The 21,714-nt window shown below is 36.7% G+C and overlaps 2 protein-coding genes across 4 annotated transcripts in view; one reads left to right on the top strand and one right to left on the bottom strand.

Moving 5' to 3' along the window:
- LRRC39 (leucine rich repeat containing 39) overlaps positions 1–2,374 on the top strand; it is a 17,123-nt gene extending 14,749 nt beyond the window's left edge. Inside the window, exon 8 of the mRNA XM_059375504.1 lies at positions 2,310–2,374. Within this exon, the coding sequence (XP_059231487.1) occupies positions 2,310–2,365 (56 nt within the window). The 3' untranslated portion in view covers positions 2,366–2,374. The remainder of the gene's footprint in view (positions 1–2,309) is intronic.
- TRMT13 (tRNA methyltransferase 13 homolog) lies at positions 964–21,714 on the bottom strand. 3 transcript variants are annotated; one of them, XM_059375501.1, is made up of 11 exons: positions 21,459–21,714; positions 18,604–18,650; positions 18,441–18,507; positions 14,908–14,970; positions 14,651–14,720; positions 14,389–14,495; positions 13,875–14,042; positions 11,870–11,942; positions 6,411–6,485; positions 3,087–3,519; positions 964–2,786 (listed from the first exon to the last, which is right to left on the bottom strand). In XM_059375501.1, exons 1-11 carry the CDS (start codon positions 21,603–21,605, stop codon positions 2,591–2,593), a joined length of 1,446 nt encoding a protein of 481 aa, XP_059231484.1. In that variant the 5' UTR covers positions 21,606–21,714; the 3' UTR covers positions 964–2,590. The 3 variants fall into 3 exon arrangements, with proteins under 3 accessions (XP_059231484.1, XP_059231485.1, XP_059231486.1); XM_059375502.1 differs by lacking the exon at positions 13,875–14,042 and having other exon boundaries at positions 21,459–21,708; XM_059375503.1 differs by lacking the exon at positions 964–2,786 and having other exon boundaries at positions 3,177–3,320; positions 21,459–21,620.

The raw sequence follows: 21,714 nt of genomic DNA, 5'->3' as shown, positions 1-21,714 counted from the left end.
ATTAAACCACTTTTTCACTGAAGGAAAGCCTTTAACTTAAACCAAGATTAGAAGAGGCCAAAGAGATAATTATATTAATAAAACTAACAAAACAATAGTACAGTAATAGAAATCATAGTTTTATAATGCACTAAAACATAAAGAGTTTTTGAATCAAAAGTTCAAATATAATTTATCTTCACATAGTTGCTTTGGGGAAGGAGTATAATCCAAGAAAATTGGACAGTGTTTTAGCTAGAATAAATCATTTTTTACTAACATCCAGTGGCAGATATTAGGAAATGGTCATCTGATCTGTGGTAGCAAGTTACAGAAACAACAGCAAGGAAAAATATATTGGGAGACAAGTAAAGTTACAGTTTGGGGCCTTGTTTGGGGTATAAATAGATAAAAAACCAGATAGTAGATAGAATTGGTGAATGGATGATGGGAAATGAGAAGACCCCAAGATTAATCTGGTTTTGGTTAGAGCATCTGGATGGATGGTGATGCTGAGATGAGGTGGCAGAAATGGATGATGAGGAAATCTGACATAGTTGTGGGACATGTGGGAAGAGGTAGTTGTTTGGATGAATTTGAAAGTTCAACAAGGGGTTTACTGTCCCTGTAAATTTGGCAGGTCAAGGAATAGCAATATACATATCCCACATAGTTACTTTCTCATGGTATCTTAAGGGAAGTAAGTTTGGGGAAAACAAGAATCTTGACCTATAGCTTGTTGAAGGACAAGCTCATCTGTCCATAAAGTACTTGGTACCATTGTCAGAAACATCATGAAGCTAAATGGGCACAGGACTATTGTAACTATTGAGTGTATGTGTATGTTTTGTGAAGCGTAATTGAGATTATGCCTGTTGTAGAATATTTTTTTATTCCTTGGCATAAATTGTTAAATGATGCAAAACAGATTGTATGACACAAATTAGCATTGCCTGACCCAATAAAATCACGCAAATTATCAAATGATGTATGTATACTATCTTTATTTATGTTCTCTTGATTGGGCAGCATGAATAACGAACTTGAGAAATAATCCAAACTATTTTACTTTAATAATATTTGGCACAGAACTTATAAAAAGAGAAAAAAGTTACAACTTAAGCAGAGATAATCAAACCGTTTGCCTCTTGTTATTAAAAATAGATTTGTGAATTAGTATTATTAATGTATTTATTGAGTACTTACACTGTGCTTGGAGCTGTTTTCAGTATTTTACAAGTGTCATCTCATTTGTTACAAAAACCTTGTGAGGTAGGTAGTATTATTATTATCTTCATCATCCTCAGTTTAAAAAGGGAAATTGAGGCACAAAGAGATTAAGTAGTTGTGCAAGGTCATACACTGAGGTGGTAGGGCAGGATCTGTCCCTAGGTAGTCTTATAAAACATAGGAGATTAAAGTGGAAAAGCCAGGAATTCAAAATGCGTTAGGCTTCTATTTTACAATTCATGTGATCATAAATCTATATATAGGATAAAAAAATTATCTAAGAATATCATTATAGTACCTTTACTATTATTAATTATTAATTCTGATCTTTGTCTTGGCAAAAGTACCAATGATTAAGACAATTTTTACAAATAAAGACAGAAATACATGAAGTATAACATGAAGATAGTAACAGTCCTTACTATATGTTTGGCTTAATATTTGCCTGTGCATAGAAACTGCTTATATGTTAAGTAAGGCCTAAGTGTGAGGTGGGTTTTTGGTTTCATTATCTAATTTCCATTTTATTCCAAATTATTTTCTCAAAAGGAGAGAATGTATTTATAATTGTGCTTATATGTATAAAAATGTCCTTTTAAAAGATGTGATAATTAACTTCAGAAGTTATTTCAAGTTTCAACTTAATTTGTGAATGAGGTTTATAAGTTATCTTTTTGGAAGTTCTAACTAGATAATTATTCAATTAAAAAAATGAAGTGAAACAGTTTATTTCCCTTGAAAACCTTCTCTTCAGTTTTGCTGTTCATCATGAATAAATTCAGATAACACATAAATACATATATGGCTCTGGTAATCTGAAGGTGAATTCATTAATGTTTGTGAACATCTCTGAATTTCTTTGCATTAGGAATAAAAAAAATCACAATTGATTATACTTTCCAGATTAGAATGGACAAAAAAATCCATATATAAGCCAAGTTCTCAGACAGGCCCTTGGTACAAACAGACAATTGATCATACATCTTGAACTTGAGAAGTAAAAAGTATTAAATAAAACCAAAGGACAATAAATTTCCCAAATTAATACAAATAGAAAGCTAATGTGCTAGTTGTGTATTGATGTGTTATGTGTGTTTCAGATAACCAAGTCAACTGTTCAACTACTTTACCAATCTCTATAAATACTGATGGATAATATAACTCAAGATGCCCTGCTGAAGAGACTTACTTTGAGAATTTGGTGAATTTGCTAACATTTGGACTTCTAAGTAAAAAACAAAGCTATTACCAAAGTTCAGTGAGGCCACAACAGTTTTTAAAGTTCACATCTCTACTACGTAAAGTATATTTCATTAATATAAAAATACAACTAAAAAAATTTTTTTTTGGTGGAAGACAGATGTTCACAATTTCTTTTCCATTAAGCAGTTGTTTCTGGTGATGAAGAATGATTTGGTAAAGCAGTTAACAATACATTTTCCAAAGACACCAGAGGATCTGTATAATACTGTAAAGCAGGACTGAATCCTTTCTGCCGTAAATACTCGACTCGGCCTTGATCAATCAGCAATTTACAAAGATGCCCTATTTTCTTCTTCTCTTCAACAGTAAGGAACCTAAACCGAATAAATACAAAACATTGTTAAATTCTGTAGAAGTTTACAAAAAGTTATTTTAGTCACTACTATGTATTGATAAGTTCTGAAGTAACCTGCAATATACTAGGTGCTACATCCCATGCTACCAAAAGATGTTTTGTTTATGCCACAATAAAAGTGTATTTTAATGTATTCTAAAATTGGATGGTAAAATGCATTTTCATGAACAGATTCTAGGGGACATTTATCTAAAAAGAAAGTCCAGCAATAACAAAATATTTCTGCCCTGGTGTCATGCATTTCCAAGAAGTCACTTACCCAGGCGCACTGCCACTGCTTTCGTCTGTGATTTGGCATCCACCGTCGTCATGCTCTTCACTATCATCGTTCTGCTCATCTTTTCTCTTTGTGCTGAGACTGGAGGCTTCCAAAGATGTTTTTCGCATCCCACAAGTTGCCCAACTACTCATTCGCTGGAAGTAGTGGAATTCCACTGCTCCAAGGCCTAGAGCCCTGAAATACTCTTTGCCCACATAATGTCTCCAATCACACCTGTGGTGACAACAGAGTGCAATAACAATGCCAGCCACAGGGCTCCACTTCTCTGGGACATTTTTCTCATTTCCTTTCTTGGCCACAGTGTTAATTTCTTTTCCTGTTTTATCATTCTTTATGCGTTTGGCTAAAGGTTCTTCATTCCTTTCCTCACAACTGGCAGCATAGGTTTCAACCAAACATCGTAATGCAAGATCTGCAAACACAATTATGTGGCCCCCCCAAACCACAGCATCTTTAAAAGTAAGTATTTTTTACATTTATTCAGCAGTATGGTTTCTAAAATCCCCAAAACAAAAAACCTGTTTAGTTTTATACTTGTAAGAATTCTTCCATGAATTATCAATTTTGCTCATATTTGCTGTTTTCTCATTAGCATCTCATTTTCACTGATTTATTCTACATCCCCCCAAAACTGGCTAAAGCTTAACTTCTACAGTCTGTAAAAACTTTTAGTCCAACTAAGCAACTTGGCTCTCATTTCTTCTACTCTAGCTGAGGAAATGACTTGAATAGGAAAAAAATCACTGATCTATCTACACTTACATTCCAGGAAGTTTTGAGCTTAAGAAACCCAAAGAAAGAATGGAGGGAAAAGGCATCTGCTTAGCATCTGCTTAGACGGATGTTAGGTGTCAGTCCTGAAACATATAATATTCACAGCAAATCCTGAGAAGCTGAAGAGTTGGTAAGAGGGAGTCATTCTGTGAAAAGTAGGCCTCACTGAGCAGCCTTATGTACTTATGCATTCATTAATTACTGAATGCCTTTCACGTGCAATCTTTGTGAATGTAATGATGAGTATATACATAAACGTCCAAGGCAGATGTATTCCACTTTCAAAAGAGTTTTAAACTTAAAAGCTAAACAAATAGATTTTTTGATGACTATGACTATTTCAGTGAAGACTGCTCTATGGTTGACAATAGTGGGAAGACCCCAAATATATACTGTAAAACAAACAAAAAAACCCAGAAAACATATTTTCTGTCTGATTAGGCCAGCATGCTGTGCCTATTCAATCAAAAACACATTTTAAAATTTTATTACCCTAAGATGTCACCAGTGATTATTAAATGACTTAGTATTTTACTAGTAAATTTAATTCAATATATGAGTTGAAGTCAATAAACACTGGGAGAAAGGGATTTTCTTAAACTATTATTAACTGACAAAATATATTCAAGTTAGTTTTATTTATTTTGGACTTAAGTAAGTGAATTTCAGAAATGTGAATAAAACAGAAAAAATATTAGAAGAATGAAGTTATTTTAGAATCAGGAGGAGCTTGTAACAATCTATTTTAATGCCTCCTTTACAAAGAACTTAAAGGACAAAATGACATACCAAAGAAAGGGACTAGGAAACAGCAAATTCGTGGTCAAGATTATTCATTCATTCATGGAAATGCTTATTGTTTCTGTTATATGCCAACCGTCGTGTTTGAACACTCCCTGTGTGCCAAAAATTCACAGCATAGTGGGAGAGCTAGAATTATATAATAGACAACTAAAATATCATAAAGTAAAGATGTATGGATGGGATTATGATAAACAGAACTTGAAAGAAATCAGAACTTGACACAGTACAGTACATGGGAAAAGTACACAGGATTTCCATTTGCTGACCAGCAGAGCTGCAGACAGGAAGCATCAAAGGCTGGAAGTCAGGGGCCAGACTGACAGCCGGTCGTCCTGTTAAAGAGCTTAGACTTTATGCTCTAAGTGTTAGGAGCTACTGAAGAGTTTAAGACATATTAGGTATGTAGCCAAGAGGTCTAAATATTAATAACTGAAGAACAGGTAGTGGAAGGAGACCACGAGAGAAAGAAGGGCATAGCTGTAGTAGAAGAACCAGGAAAGAAGAATGTCACAATAGAGAAGGAACAAAATTTCAAGAAGGGCAAGCAACCAGGATGCCTGGCTGGCTTAGGCTGAAAAGCATACAACTCTTGACCTCGTGGGCATGAGTTCAAGCCCCACACTGGGTGTGGAGATTAATTAAATTTAAAAAAAATAATAAAAATTTTAAAAAAGGTCAAGCAACTACAGCAGAGATTTTTCAGTAAGATAAGAATAAGAGGGACGAAGGAAAAATTCAGACAGAGTGACTTAAGAGGGGACAGTGTGTGGAGCAATGAAAATCGACAATATAGATTGTATTTTTGACAAACTTGGGTCAGATGGGTAAGAGTAAATGAGTGCGTTTTTTCCCTTTCCCCAGGACAGAACTGGTTTATGCCAGAAGACTCTTATGAGGGTCAAATGATATAAGGTACACAAAAGTCATCTTAAAAACCATGAAAGACAACACAAGCCATTTCCCGGTCAACCTAAATAATGTCTAATGGAGGCTCCAATTTCCTTGTATGGGAGTTGATGAAACCAGCAGGAGCCAGGGAAATGTAATAATAATTAACATTCACTAATATGTGCCAGACATTTACATGTAACCTGGTAAATTATATGTTACCTCTGTTTTACAGATGAGATAACCAAAGCTTAGAAAGTTTAAATAATTTGCAAAGGTTACACAGCACAGCTGATTTCCAGACTATCCAATTTCCAGACTATCCGTGCTCTTTCTACCTTACCATGCTACACCTGACAGATGGATGTGCTAAAATAAGATATCTTATATTTTTTATCTAATATTTCTTTTTTCATTTTCCCCAGAATCCTGGTATGTATAATCATCTTCTAGACTAGAGGTTTCAGAGTCCTTCCCAAGCAACTTCTTGAAAATTCAGTAGCTTCTAGAGTAGAATCATATAGTTTCCATAAATGATTTGTTTCCTTTTTGGTTGAAATATAACCCAAAAAGCTTTAAGTCTTTTAAGTCTATTTACATCTAAATATCTCAGTATTTACATGTAACACTCTTGATTTATCCTGCAAAATGGCCAAAATAAGCCGATAAATAAGAAAACTCTATATCTGATCTAACATAGGGCCAGTGCTACTATGAAGATTAATGAATTATAAGCATACTTATTAATAAACTAACTCAAGAGACTATTTCAATGACTTGGACCATGTTAAGCTAAAACTTAGTGTGTTCATCTAGGTTATTAGTATGTTTACATACCTGTTGCCACACCACATAGATGCTTTCCAATTCCTACCACAGGTAGTTTTTCTTTGCTTAGCAAAGGAATCTTATCTGAAATAAAAGGAAATGAGAACCAAGTTAGCATTCTTGTGAGATGAGACATTACCAAGGCCTCCTGAAAGAGAGAACTAATTTAAATCCTTGAATTTAAGGGATGAAAGAGACTCAAACAAAAACTTCTCACTTTATAGCTGTGGAATAAGAGACTCACAGTTGTAGTGACCTGATAAGTAACACAGAGGGCTGCTGACCAGCCAGAATTAAAATTAAAGTTTCTTTCTTCTTTTTCCCCCTTTTTTTTCCCTCTTGCCCCTGGTGGGGCCTCTCCTCCCAAGGTAAAGTTTCTTGACTCTTGGGACAGTATTATTTCTTCTACACTGACTCAGGACTTTCCCCTGTATAAGCCTTACTCTGCTAAATATTAACTCATCAATAAAAGAAGTCAAAGCTTCCCCTCCTGCAAGATTTATTTTGAACAAATAATACATATGATAAACATTTATGAATAACATTATATTATACAATACAATATTCAGTATTAATTAAACTATAGACTTTACTGTACCTTAATGCTCAAAAATAAGATATTATCTTAGCTTTTCACATATTTTTTTAAAAAAAGAAAATATTCAGGGCGCTGGGGTGACTCAGTGGGTTAAGTAAGCCTTTGCCTTCAGCTCTGGTCACAATCTCAGGGTCCTGGGATGGAGCCCAACATCGGGCTCTCTGCTCAGTGGGGAGCCTGCTTCCCCCCGCCGCCCGCCTGCCTCTCTGCCTACTTGTGATCTCTCTCTCTGCCAAATAAATTTTTAAAAAATTTTTTAAAAATTAAAAAAAAAAAAGAAAATATTCATAACAGTCCTGAAAAAGAAAAAAAAAAGGGTCTACAGGTAATGCAGTGAGATGTAATATATCACAGTTGTGGTATGGCCTCACCCCACCCACCATTTCTTTTCCTTTTTATAAGATTCTGAAATGTAAAGTATGCTTCCTGCTACAAATCCAGCTACAGCATCTATCATAGTCAACAGTCCAATGCAGGTACTTAGTAAATATTTCAACCATTCTATTGCTTTCTTTCAAATGTTAGTATATTATATGCCAGGAGAAAATGGTACCAAGTGGAATAGTTTGCCTGTGTCAGCGAATATAGAAGTTTAAATTAAGGTAGTTCAAGAAACTAACCATCAATTACAATTACTGACCAGAGAAAATTACGAAAGAATGTAAGGCAATTTCCCAGAAAGCTGAGAGCACTAGAATCTCTAAATCAGGATTTCTCATCCTTAGCATCAATTAGGGTGAAGAGAAAGGATGTCTAAGAAAGCCCTTCTGCTTTATGCTTAAAAATTACCTTATTTCCTCTCTATTTTTTTTCTTTTTTTAAAAAAAGAGATTTATTTATTTATTTTTAAGATTTTAAAAGATTAAGAAGTAAAAGATTTTACTTGTGAGAGAGAGAGTGAGCACACAAGCAGGGGGAGCGGCAGAGGGAGAGGGAGAAGCAGACTCCCAGCTGAGCAGGGAGCCCGATGTGGGACTTGATCTCATGACCCTGAGACCATGACCTGAGCTGAAGGCAGATACTTAACCGACTGAGCCACGCAGGTGTCCCTCTCTCTCCTATTTCTTTGGGCTTGGAAAACAGAGCAGAGGAACTTCTGGGAAATGATGGTAGAGTAAATGCAAATATCTGGTTTACTCCCTCTTAAAATTCCACTGAAATGAGGATAAAAGGATGTTTAAAAAGGTATAAACTCAACAAGATCTGAAAGAGAACTAAAGGAGACAAAAGTGGGAAAGGCTGTGACTCAACCAAATTTATTCCACAAACCTTCAAAAGACTCAAGCATCAGGTACCTTGGCAGTAGAGCTGAGTAGCTACAATAGAAAGTGATGGTGGAAAGTCTATTTAATAGTCAGATCCCCACCTCATAGCTCCTTGGTAGCTACCTCTTTCCCACGTGGTGAAAGACTAGACTAATTCTCTGGAGCTAGTAGAACAGGAGGACAGCAGCTTGAGGGACAACGGGAAGTTGAAAGTTGAAGTACTGCAAAACTGCAGGAGTCAGTGAGTGTGCATACTAATTTCCCTAGCTTTTGTTTCCCACAGGGTCCTAAGATGTTGGTAATCAGACCTTTACCCTCCAGACAGGTGATCAGAAGAGTCTTCTCTGCTGAATCTGACCTGCCCAAGTAAAAAGATCACAACTTAGGCAGATCACCCCAAAGTGGAGCTCAAACAACTCCACCTGAGTACTCAGAGCTCTGAGTCCCTCAGTTCTAAGAACACACCATCAAGGAGCACCAGATGTTTGAGGACAGCCTCAAAAGTCAAGAGACCAAAACGAATGGAAAAGAACAAATTGTGAAAACAGGTAATGAAGGGAGAATAAATCTAAAAAACCATTATTAATATCCTCAGAAAGATATTATAATTATAAAAAAGAACAAGATACAACAATAAAGGTAAACTCAGAGAAAAACATCTTAGAAATTAAAACTATGAGAGAAAAAATTAAGTTGGGGAAATCTTAGAAAGTATAGGAAAAAAACCAAAGACAACATAGAGAAGTAGAAAACCACCCCAGCAGGTCTAGTAACTGTATCGTAAGAATTCCTCCATAATGGGAGAAAAGAGAAAGTGAAGCAGAGAAAATTACGGAAGAATGCAAGGCAATTTCCCAGAAAGCTGAGAGGACTAGAATCTCTAAATCAGGATTTCTCATCCTTAGCATTATTGACTTTTTGACCCCAATAATTTTGTTTTGGGGAGCTCTACCATACCGTATAGGATATTTAGCAGGCCTCGGGTCTGTATCTGTTAGATGTCAGCAGCATGCCTACTACTATGACAACCAAAAGTGTTTCAGACATTGCCAATGTGCCCTGAGGGACAAAGCAGCCTCCACTGAAAACCACTGGTATAAATCAAAGCGTCAGGCAAAGCAGATAAAAGCAACCATAGGAAGGTATATTACTGTGAAAATTTTAAACACTAAGGATAAAGAAGGACCTATACATTAAAATAATAATAATAATAAATAAATAAAAAATAAAAGCAGATCAAGTACAAGGGACCAAGATTCAGAATAGCACTGAACTTTTAAATAATACTAGTGAAACAGAACTTGCAAAATTCTAAAGGAAAATGATTTTAAACCTAGAAATATAAAATACCCAGCCAAGTCAAGTGTAAAATAAAAGATGTTTCCAGACAATGCAAGGTCTCAAGTTTATCTCTAATGCACTGTTTCTCAGGAATCTATAGGACTAGGTGCTCGGCCCGAAAAAACTAAATCAACAGAGGAAGAAGTGGGAAAAGATGTGGAAAAAGAAATTTCTACCTAGGATAGTGAAGGAGGATGAGACTGAAGAGAGTTTTAACGTTGATCATTGTGCCCCAGGAACAAAGGGCATCCAGTCTTGATCAGAACATGTCTGAAGCATACAGGGGAGAATTTTTCAGGAAGATGGAAACTAACAGAATACTTGATGAATGTATTTATAACAAATACATTTTTATAAGACCAAGTAAATAAAACTAAATTATTAATTTAGCAAACAATAAAAAATATAGGATAAAGAAATTTCCTACATGGTCTGGGGAAAAAAAATGATGATTTAATACGTATTAGAAAAATGAGGAATGGGAAGTATTTGCACTTGAGATGGGGCAGGGGTAGAAAATTTTCATCTTCCATTGGGAAAAACCGATAGATTATGCTTGTGGGGAAAAAAAGGGAATCAGGTAAAACAAAAGCCTGTTGTCAGACACTATAGATAAATATAAAAATTCACCCATAAGAGATAAATGTGGTTGGCTTTGAAGAGAGAGCCATGGCAGGGAGGGAGTGGCTGGTGCTATGTTTAAAACAACTTGAGAACCTGTGGAACTATTTGACTCTTAACCACATAAATGTAACTTTAATAAAAGCCCCCAATAGGGGGGAAAAAACCCACAAAAAACAAAGAAAAAAGAAAGGAGGTGGGGATGTCAGCAGTGACCTAATTCAAGATACTTCTTATTCTCTCTCCTCCCCTTAAATGACGAGCAGTCAATTCCAACCCTGCCACCCAGAAAGGAAAAGTCCTTTAAATAAATGTCATTTTCTCCTCATTTCAAACTACCTTTAATCACCCTCAGTATGTCATTACATAAGTCTTTTTTTTAACTATTAGGAAAAAACAGAAGCATGGAAGTCAGGAGTTTATAGTTCACATTTTCACTCGTGGTTACATTTTTAGACAGTCACTGCTTAGCAGGAAAAAATATTTTCCAATTAATGCAAATTCTAAAAGGGCAGTATTGACCTAGATTGTAGATATTTGCTCCTTTTTCTCTTATTTCAGTTTAAAAATATGAAATGGGGGCACATGGTGGGCACAGAAGGGTTAGAAACTAATAAATATGGTAGGCAACTTTTCAGTATTCTTAATAAGAATTCAACACATAGCATAAAAACTTGTCTAGGATTTTCAATATCAGAAAAGTAATATTTTCAGTTAAACAGTTTTAAATACAGGGATTTATATGTAAATGTGGGGTTTCACAAAGCTGTATTAATTAGTGGATGGAAGAGGTTACTAGGATATGCTTGTAGTAATACAAAAAACTATAAAAAGACACAGAAAAGGCACAAAGTGTATGACTAAAGGTGTGTGTGTGTGTATGAAATGTGACTTCCACAGAGATTAATTATCTTGGTACAATTTAAAATTCTAGACGGGGTGCCTGGGTGGCTCAGTGGGTTAAGCCTCTGCCTTCAGCTCAGGTCATCATCTGGGTCCTGTGATTGAGCCCTGCATCAGGCTCTCTGCTCAGTGGGGAGCCTGCTTCCCCCTCTCTCTCTGCCTGCCTCTCTGCCTACTTATGATCTCTCTCTCTGTCAAATAAATAAAAATCTTAAAAAAAAAAAATCCTAGGAAGTATCTTTTACCATCAGCTGGACAAAGAATGCTCATTTCTTCAACAGTTTACGTAAAGTCATATTGATGACAGGCAGAAGGCACTAGCCTTTTTAAGGGGGTGGGCCAGAGGGAGAGGGAGAGGGCAAACCTTAAGCTGGCTTCATGCCCAACATGGAAATCAAGAGTCGGATGCTCAACCAACTGAGCCACCCAGACGCCCCTGAAGAGACTCATAATTAGAAAAGACAAAGAAATAATGTAGGGACATGTCACCAAAACTTTTAAACTCCTTCCTAATGACACTTCATTTCTAATTGAAACTGAAACCTCATCTTAAAAAAGTTCCAACCCTAATTCAATTTACATTTATCCAAATGATAGATATAACATTCTATATTAATAATGCATTAATTTTAGTTTGTTTTCCCTGAAGGACTGTTCTGCATCACTGGATTTCTAAGCAACAGTCAGAATTTGAAACTTCTATGATTTATGCTAGGGCAACGGAAAGTTATGCAACTTACTCAAACACAAGTGTTGAATATCAATTTGAAGTCTCTCAAATACTGAATTTTTCTTTCTGTGTTTGCCATCTACCTGCACAAAGAGAACATTGTCATAACAGCAGCTTTTTTATGTTTAAAAAAAGCTTTATGAATTTAAAAATATTTCTATTTGTTTTCAAAATTCAGAGGAAATAATTTCCCATCTTATTTTTTAATATTCAAAAACCAAAATCACTAGTTAGAAGTTTAAGATTGTATATTCTTTGATGGAAACTCCAAAATAACAATATCATACATTTTTAAAAGGCTTGAAAAATTTTAAAAATTATGTATAATTATTTCCTTTAACTCTAAAACTTCACAATTTATTGATGAAGGAACTAAGGTTTATTAATCTTAAGTGACTAACCTAAGATTATTTGCCAGCTCCTTTGCCTTTGTTAGGCCGTAATATACTATTTTGGGCTCATTCTTCTTACTCTCTCTGAAAGATCACAACCACCATTCTGATCTATGTCCCTATGCCTATGATTTACAAATCAACACTGTGGCCCAGATATTTTTGATAAGCACCAGTTACATATCTAGCTGTGAACTAGAAAGCTCTACTTCAACTGCAAACTCATTCAAAACTGAACTCATCATTTCTCCCCTCAAACCTATTCTTTCTCTTCCACCTTCTATATTCCCTATCTCAGATAAAAAGCACCACCATTCACTGAAAGCCATAAAGTGTCACCTGAAATAACTCCTCATTATTAATGACTAATAAATCACCAACTCTCTTTGCTTCCAAAATCTTAGCACTTCTCATATCCTTTCCCTCCTCTCCATCCCACCACAACAGCTTTAGCTCGGGCCCATTTCTTACTTGGATTACTGGATATAATTATCTTGTTATTAATCTCCCTACTTCAAGTTTCAGACTCTTCTGATATAGCTTTAATGGTACTGCTAGGATGAACTTTAAAAAAGCCTTCTTATTTTCTTCACCAACTCTTACATATTCTTTCAATCTCCTCTCAGCGGTCACTTCCTCCAGGAAACCTTCCCTGACCCACACTACACTGGGGCTGGTGTTCTATCTTCTTGCTCCTATGGCTTTTGGTACTTACCATTATCATAAGAGACTTAGCATACTGAACCAAAATACTCATAAGTATGCTCCACTAGATATTAGCTTCTCAAAGACAAGAACTAAATCTCATTCCTCCAAATCCCCAGCACATAGCAGGATAGAGTCAAACTCCTTCCCCTGGCACAAAACAGGACACCTTCCAGTCTAGCCATCCTCTCCCATCTCATCACCACTGAACTCTACTTGGGACCGTGCATTCCCATCAGACAGAAGTGTTTCCATGTTTCCCTGTCATTTCAGGTATTTGTTACACTGTTCCTCAAACCCTCTATCTAGGAAACACCAATTCTCCTTTTAAGACACAATTCAGGCATCACCTTTTCTATGGAGCCATTTGTGTCCTTTCCCTGCAATCAAACATGTCACTCCCTCTTTTGAAACCACACTATACTCTGTGCAGATTTTTTTCATACTTTGATACTTTTCTATCATCATTAATTTGTCTGCCTCTCCTTTCTAAGTATCAGTAATAGGACACAGGGACCTTGTCTTGACTTTACCTACCCAATGTGTATCATGGTGCCTAATGGTAGGCTCAATAAATATTTAATGAATGAATAAAATATTTACTGAATGAATAGTCAGTAGGTGACACAGGTAGGTTAGAACCCAAGACTTTTAACTCCTAGCTTGAGCTTGGCCCTTTCCACATATTTTCTTGTCTCTGCAAATAATTTAAAGAACTCAGCTCAATGGACTATTAAAATTTAGATTAAAAAATTTATCTTCAGTTTATCAATATAATTAGAATAAAAAGCCATATCAAATCAACATGAAAAATAATTTTCTGTAAGAGACATGTTTCTGAGTATCATTGTTTCTTTTTTTAACAAAAAAAGTACAAACAAAGTTTGGTTACTAATATACTGCCATGGTTTCACTTACCTTGAATCTCGTGGTCACCTTTTCTACTAGGATGAAGTGAACTTTTTCAGCATCTTTTAAGGCAATATCAACCCAATGAGATAATTTTCCCTTTCCTGCTCCAAACTCAACAAAGCATCTTCTTGGACCAAGTAACTTTAATTTTTCAATGTTACCTAAAATAGAAGCCTGCAAACTTCACAAGATTATTTTATAAACTCGAGCAAACACATCTGGCTTGAATTGGAAAAAAGCAAGGTAATTTCTACAAAAGGCAGCATGAGCACATTGATATTTTTGTTTGGCTTTAAATTTTTTCCCTTGCTTTGAAATTTTTAACACATAATACTCAGAACCATATCCATGCCAAAAGTTTTTAATATATGCTTACATTTATTTTTTAAATGGAAAGATTCTGTTCCCTACAAGATAAACTAAACAAAATCTCATTAAGAATTATATTTAGAAAGAATGTTAGCTTTTGACAAATGAACAAAAGGCCAATTTTAGTATAATTACTTTGGCCTAAACATACCTGCTGTTTCAGGTGTTTGGTTGCAGAATCACCATTTTTAGGGTCATTAAGGGCATCATGCAATGCTGGATGGGACATAATTTGATCTTTAAGTGTAGAGTTCAAACCTGTGCCAAATATAAGCACAATAGCTTAAGCAACCAAACATGAAACCGTAGGGCTCTGAGCAATGGTAGTAACATTCTGTAAACCATACTGGTATCAATTCATGTGGCACCTAATTATTTTAAAAATTTTAACTTGCAACTGTAGGCAAACTTACCTTCACTTGCTTTCTGCAATTTCTTAATTAAGTTTTCCAAATGCTCTTCAGAAAGAGAAGAAATTGGAACCTATAAACAAAAATGGGGCATGAGCTTATCTGGGAATGAACCATCACTAATAATATGGATTCTATAGAAAAAATACATTCTAAATTCAAAATAATTAATTTATCCTAAACAAAAACTGGGACATAGCTTATTCACAGAAATAGCTCACAGACACCTTTTAAAATTAAATATAAAGTCAAATACTTACTAATTGTTCAGATATTTCTGTTTCATCTTTTAAGCCTGCGTTAATATCTTGAATAAAGAAGTCCTTAACAAAAACAAAACCACAATACTGTCATTAATGTGAAGAGCTCAAAAAAATTAAGGTCAAAAACTGATCCTTCCCTTCGTCCCTTACTCTGTACCTGCCATCCTCCCTTTTTCCCATTTATGAATTATTGAGCACCTACTATGGTCTTTAATTTGCTTTAGTGCCAAGGGCTCACCACAGTAGAGAACAGAACAGACAAAAATCTCTATATTCATGAACCATATATTCTAGTGAGATATTGTTTGAATAAGCAGTCATATTCTAAAGAAGTTTGTTAGTAATTTTTATTAACTTTTTCACCTATCTATAGCACAGATTGAGCTGTGTCAGTTTTGCTTATGGTGTTAACAGCAAAAACAACAAAGTACCAACTACACATGGCTGTTTATCAGACAGGCAGCATGACCAAAGAGAGACAGAGGATATGGTATTACAATGGTTTAGGTCTGATTTCTTCTCTTTTAAAATGCTGATTAAGGGGCGCCTGGGTGGCTCAGTGGGTTAAAGCCTCTGCCTTCAGCTCAGGTCATGATCTCAGGGTCCTGGGATCGAGCCCCACGTTGGGCTCTCTGCTCAGCAGGGAGCCTTCCTCCTCCTCTCTCTCTCTCTCTGCCTGCCTCTCTGCCTACTGTGATCTCTGTCTGTCAAATAAATAAATAAAATATTAAAAAAAAAATAAAATGCTGAGTAAATAAATTTTTTATCTAAAATAAAATAAATTAAAATAAATTTATTAGTTTTTTATCTAAAATAAAAAATAGAAAGGTATTATAACACTATGTTGTTTAAAATAACATAGCATAAGATTTTTCTAGTGTATCTTCAGAAAGATTTTCTGTAATTATCGAGATCAGCATCTTCCAACGGAATCTTCTGCAATGATGGAAGTAATTCCAGATCTTCCCTGGAGAACATGATAGCCACTAGTTTTGAAATACTACTAGTGTGATTGAGGACCTGGATCTTCAATTTCACTTCAATTACCTCTCTTTGGTCTGCCCATTTATTTTTTATTATCTTTTTAAATATTTCATTTTTTTATTTTAGAGAGAGAGAGAGAAAGCATGCTTATGCATGCTGGAAGGAGTTGAGGGATGGGGGTGGGAGGAGGCAAAAGAATATCAAGCAGACTCTGCACTGAGCACGGAGCCTGACATGGGACTTGATCTCACAAATCTGAGATTATGACCTAAGGTGAAATCAAGGGTCAGACCCTTAATTGACTGAGCCACCCAGGTGCCCCATTACCTTTTTCTAAGATTTATTTATTTGAGAGAGAGAAAGAGCATGCATCCAAGGGGGTCTGGGGTAGAGGGAAAGAATCCTCAAACAGACTCCCCTCTGAGCATAGAGCCCAACATGAAGCTCAATCTCATGACCCATGAGATCATGACTGAACTGAAACCAAGAGTCAGAAGCTCAACCGATTGAGTCACCCAGATGTCCCTTTTTTTATTTTAGAAGAAATGTATTTCAAAATCTTGAGGTTCTTCAGCTGTGACATAAGCTATGCACAAAAATGCCAGGATTCACCTAGGCCCTGTTGACTCCATGGATCTTAGGGAACAAGGGGAATCAATGCAGGCAAGAAGCCCATATTACTTGCTGAGCAGTGAGTAATGAAGACCTTTGTCTCTGACCCAGGAGTCTCTTCTGCCAGCATCCACAAACCTGCAGGCTAACTTGTTAGCCTGACAATAAGATTACACTTCAGATCCTTCATATTCCTCACATGTGCCTTTGCCATTTGCTGCTCAGAGGCCAGGAATACTAAATACAGGGATGTTTGAAATACACAGGACATGACTATTCCACTTGAAATGCCAAAAGCCCATTGAGGGTAGGAGCAGCTCACACTTTGATGTCAGTGTCACCTAGAGTTCTGTTCTTGGTCTCATGCTCTACTTCCTAGCTATCTTATCTCATCTTCACTCAGTTCTCCTCTTGTATTCTATATTCCAAGTCGTGTGCAATGCCTAGTCCCAGATAAAGCTATCAACTTTCTCACTTCTAGGTGCTAACATATGTTTGTTTTTCCTTGTCTGGCTGAGTCTCCTCCCATCGCCGCCCAACCCCCCCCCCCCCACGCCTTTTGTGGGGAGGGGAGGGCCGATGGGGAGGGAGAAATAATCTTAAGCAGGCTCCATGCGCAGCGTGGAGCCTGACCGGTGGCTTGATTTCACAACCATGAGATCATTACCTGAATAGAAATAAAAAATTGGACACTTAACCAACTAAGCCACCCAGGTGCTCTTGGCTGATCCTCCTTTGACCTGTAAGTCTCATTGTATGACACTCCTTCAGAGAAGCCTCCCTGACTCCTTCCTCATCTCTTTCATCCCCTATTTCTCCCAAAAGAGGGTTAGGCTCTCTTCCTTTATTCTTCCACAGCACTCTGTATTTAATCAATTTTAAAGATATTATATTTTTTGTCTCTCCTACCAGACTGTAATGTTCTTATAGGCAGGATGCTTGGTACAATGTCTGGTATAAGTACTCAATTAATATTTATTGAATAAGTAAGTTCCTCCCCCACCCTTCCAATCGCTTACCCTGGGTAACTTAAAAATTTAAGGCTTTACCTATGATCTGTATTTACTGACTTCAAACTACTCTACTGACTTTCAGACTCACATATCCAACTCTAAGCTTTTGGTCACCAACTTTTCTTGATTCTGCTACCTAAATAATTCTTGCATTTATTCCCTACCCTTTCCATCCTCTTTCATTTAGTCTCTTATATGTCCCATCTGGATTTCAGCAACAGGCCCTCACCAGTCCTTCTAATTCCAAGCCATCTTCCCACACTGGTCTGAGGGAAAGTTTTGTAAGAGGTAAAGCTGACCACATCATTCTTTAGCTTAAAATCTTTCAGTGGTTCCCCGTATCTTTCAGAATAAAGTCCGAGTTCTTCAAAGTCTCACTGTGGTTTCTCACTTTCTGCCTTTGTGCATATAGTTCTTCTCACCTATATGGACTTTTCTTCTTTTTCTTTGCCAAATCAAGACTCAGCTTAAGTGTTAGTCCCTCTGGAAAGCTTTTCTTGACCCCTTGGATATAAATTTTAATTTTCATACAAGTATGTGCTCTTACAACATGTGCACTTCTTTCACTAAACTTATTAAGATCCCTTATTTACAAGTTAACTTATCAGTCTCAAATAAACTCTTTGAAGGCTGGGGCCATATTTTATTGAAATAAATTTAGTAAGCACTAAGTAAATATTTTGAATAAACTGTGAAATTACTCTCTAAACAATACACTTGTTGCACAAATTCTATTATCTGAATTAGGATTATAAGTGGATTCACAGTCTGATGTCCTATACACTCAAATGCATATATCACATTCAAGCCTTAAGGCTAGAGTCTTGTTAAGTATTCACATTTGTAATCAACTAAGTATATATAAACATTACATACCACACATTTCACCTTTCAATTTGATCAAAGTGATAAAACACTTACAGGTTTTGGCTTCTCTCTTGAGTTACACTTTTTCAAATGCTTTGATAGTTGATCTTCATATACTGTGCTAAATTTAAAGAGAAAAGTATTTAAAATAATTTTATAAGACCTGTGACAATTACTCTTTCTAGCACAGAAAAACCCTTATTGGACCCATACTTACTGTTTTGGATCTAAAGGACACAGAATTCTTTTCCGAGCATTTTCTTCCTAAGAAAGATCATATATTGACTTGGTTAGAAAATATCAAGTCATTGCTTACAGATACTAGATACAACTTCAGTATAATCCTAAATTTACGTGTTCCCAAAACAAGGTAAGGAAACCTTAAAAGGACAATAATAAAACATTGACAAAATAAGTTAAGCAACAAAAATCTCCAAAGTAGCTAGTTTTTGTTTATATGAGCAAATACTCCTTTGGATAATGAGGGTTTATAGCTTCAAATAGATTTAGAGAAGACCTACATATGGAATTTCAAATCTGTGATAGCACTGGCTATAATTTGCCTCATTATTTTGTAATAATCTTTTGCGGTGTCCTTTTTTTTTTTTTTTTAAAGATTTTTATTTATTTATTTGACAGAGAGAGAGAGAGAGAGAGAGTGTACAAGTAGGCAGAAGGAGAGGGAGAAGCAGGCTCTCCACTGAGCAGCGAGCCTGATGTGGGGCTCAATCTCAGGACCCTGGGGTCGTGACCTGAGCCGAAGGCAGTAGCCTAATTGACTGAGCCACCCAGGCGCCCCTTTTGAGATGTTCTTGGGGGGCAAAATCACCCTCAGTTAAGAACCAGTGGGTAAAACTATGTACAAGTGGTCTCAGCTATAGATGATACTTAAGACAAAAAAGATGGAAACATAATACTTAATTAGATCATGTATCTTATATTGCAGATTTAGTAGGATGCCCACAGTTGAAAATCAAATTGCGTCATGTGTCATGTTTCCCTTGGTGTCTTGCAATCTTTCTTCAAGGGACCAATAACAACATTCCTTTCTCTCTGATAATACCAATCATCTTGTAAGGAACTAGTCACAATCTACTACTGTTAGCACTTGCAGTTATCTTTGAGATGTTTTGTTAAAGTCAAATATAATAAGGTCTTAGAGTGAGAACAAAACTTTTCTCCCACCATAAATCTCATGTTTAAAAATTTAATTAATCAATTAAATCTCATTTTTTGATCAAGGGATGTTTGCTGATCTCCTCAACCCACAATACAACTGGAGGTATACTTCGAAGAGTTCTCAATGTAAGTCATGGGTCTTCCACATTCCAAAACAAGAATATGCTTGTTTCTGTATACTTCACTCTAGCCAAGTATCCGTCAAATCAAAAATATGAAGTAGAGATATGCTATGGTGGACAGTAGCAGATGAAGGAACCCTGATCTGTACTGGATATTGTCCAGAATAAACCACCTAATAGAAATAATGTAAATAATATTGGACATCCAGAAGCCATGAAACCAGGTGCTTGCCTATTTGGTTTCCAAAACTGACTAAACAGGTTCTTCTACAAGCGTTCTGCATCTCTTGTTCTTACTTTTATTTTCTATCATATATATCCTAAGGAAATACACCAAAATACAGTTGACTCTTGAAAGGGGGGAGGGGAAGCCACACCCCTCCTCCACAAGCAACTTTTGACTTTTCAAAAAATGAGATTTTTTTTTTAAAGATTTTATTTATTTATTTGACAGAGAGAGATCACGAGTAGGCAGAGAGGCAGGCAGAGAGAGAGAGAGAGAGGAGGAAGCAGGCTCCTGCTGAGCAGAGAGCCCGATGCGGGACTCGATCCCAGAACCCTGAGATCATGACCTGAGCCAAAGGCAGCGGCTTAACCCACTGAGCCACCCAGGCGCCCCAAAAAATGAGATTTAAAACTTTTTGAGTTAAGTACAAATAGTCTACTGCTGACCTAAAGCCTCACTGCTAACATAAAGCTGATTATGCATATTTTTTGTTGCATGTATTATACACTGTATTCTTACAATAAAGCTAAAGAAAACGTTATTAAGAAAGTCTTAATAAGGGAAGCGCATTCATAATACTGTACTGTGTTTATGAAATCCAGGGATATGTGGACTGGCAGTTCAAACACGTGGTCAAGGGTCAACTATATATATATATATATATATATATATAATAAAAGATTTTATTTATTTGAGAGAAAGAGCACAAAAACCAAGGAAGAGGCAGAGGGAAAGAGAGAAGCAAGATCCTCAGTGAGTAGGGAGATCGCTGTGGGGCTCAACCCCAAGACCCTAGGACCATGACCCCCACCCAAGGCAGAGGCTTAACCGACTGAGCCACCCAGGCGCCCCAAGGGTCAACTGTATATTGACAGTACAATTAATATGCCTAACAGTATTCTCAAACAAAATTGTACGCCTCCTGTTTCAATTTAAAAAAGTCAATTCTTACACGATTTTCAATCTTTCCTTCCCCCTTTCAGCAGTTACAAGTTGTTTTCAAAAGACTGTACTCTAATTTTTTTTTTAAGTTTTTAATCACTCCGTGCTCCTCGCAAGCGCACTCCCTAATCCCCAGTACTTATTTCACCCATTCCTTCCCTCTCCCCTTTGGTAACCATCAGTTTGTTCCCTACTAAAGAGTTGTGTGTCTAAATAAATTTTTTTAAAAAGTTTCTCAACCGTATTCACAAGAAGTGATTATTACTCACAAAACAATCAGAACACAATTAGTGAAACCTTGCGATTTCCCATCAAGAAGGCGGAGACTGGGCGGAGTGTATAAGGCGGTGGCTTGGAGTACAACTAAGATCTACTATTGCCCGAACTTAGTATCAAGATAAGCGGGTCACTGTAGGCGCTTTAGTTAGCGCGAGAAGCACTACACTTCGCTAGGGCTCAGTATCGCTGCATAGGGAGGGCAGGGCTGCGCTTAGCACAGGAAAAGCCAAAAAACGCAGCGAACAGAGCAGAATTCTGGTAAAGGGAGTTTCCGGACCAAGAAACTTATTTCCAACTCTCCAAATGGTAGGGGCAATACCAGACCTCCGCGGCTCCAGCGTGTTCCCCACAGAATCTTTTCCCCGCTGCCACCACCATCCTGCAGAAGCGCTTCTTCTTTTCCACATAGTAACTGCAGCGACCCTCAACCGGGAAGTCAGTCGTGTGCGGGGCGGGCGCAGAAGCCGCCATAATTCAGGGTTCGTTTGTGGTGGTAAGCAGCGGGTGAAGAGAAGAAAAGTTCTTTGCTTCCCTCGGGTCCCCTTCCCTTAACAAATATGGCTGCCGCGGGTCCCGCCAC

This window comes from Mustela nigripes, chromosome 14, assembly GCF_022355385.1.
Source record: "Mustela nigripes isolate SB6536 chromosome 14, MUSNIG.SB6536, whole genome shotgun sequence".
In the NCBI taxonomy this organism is placed as follows: domain Eukaryota; kingdom Metazoa; phylum Chordata; class Mammalia; order Carnivora; family Mustelidae; genus Mustela; species Mustela nigripes.
This window is presented reverse-complemented; position numbering and strand designations above follow the sequence as displayed.

Bases quoted from the DNA above. Each gene is read 5' to 3' on its own strand.
- TRMT13 (XM_059375501.1), bottom strand. From the start codon at position 21,605: ATGGCGGCTTCTGCGCCCGCCCCGCACACGACTGACTTCCCGGTTGAG. The intron at 14,043-14,388 runs GTATGTTTAGGC...TGAAGTTTGCAG, and splicing joins CCAAACACCTGAAACAGCAG to GCTTCTATTTTAGGTAACAT. The intron at 6,486-11,869 runs GTAAGTTGCATA...CTTTTATTTCAG, and splicing joins TATTCAACACTTGTGTTTGA to ATAAGATTCCTTTGCTAAGC.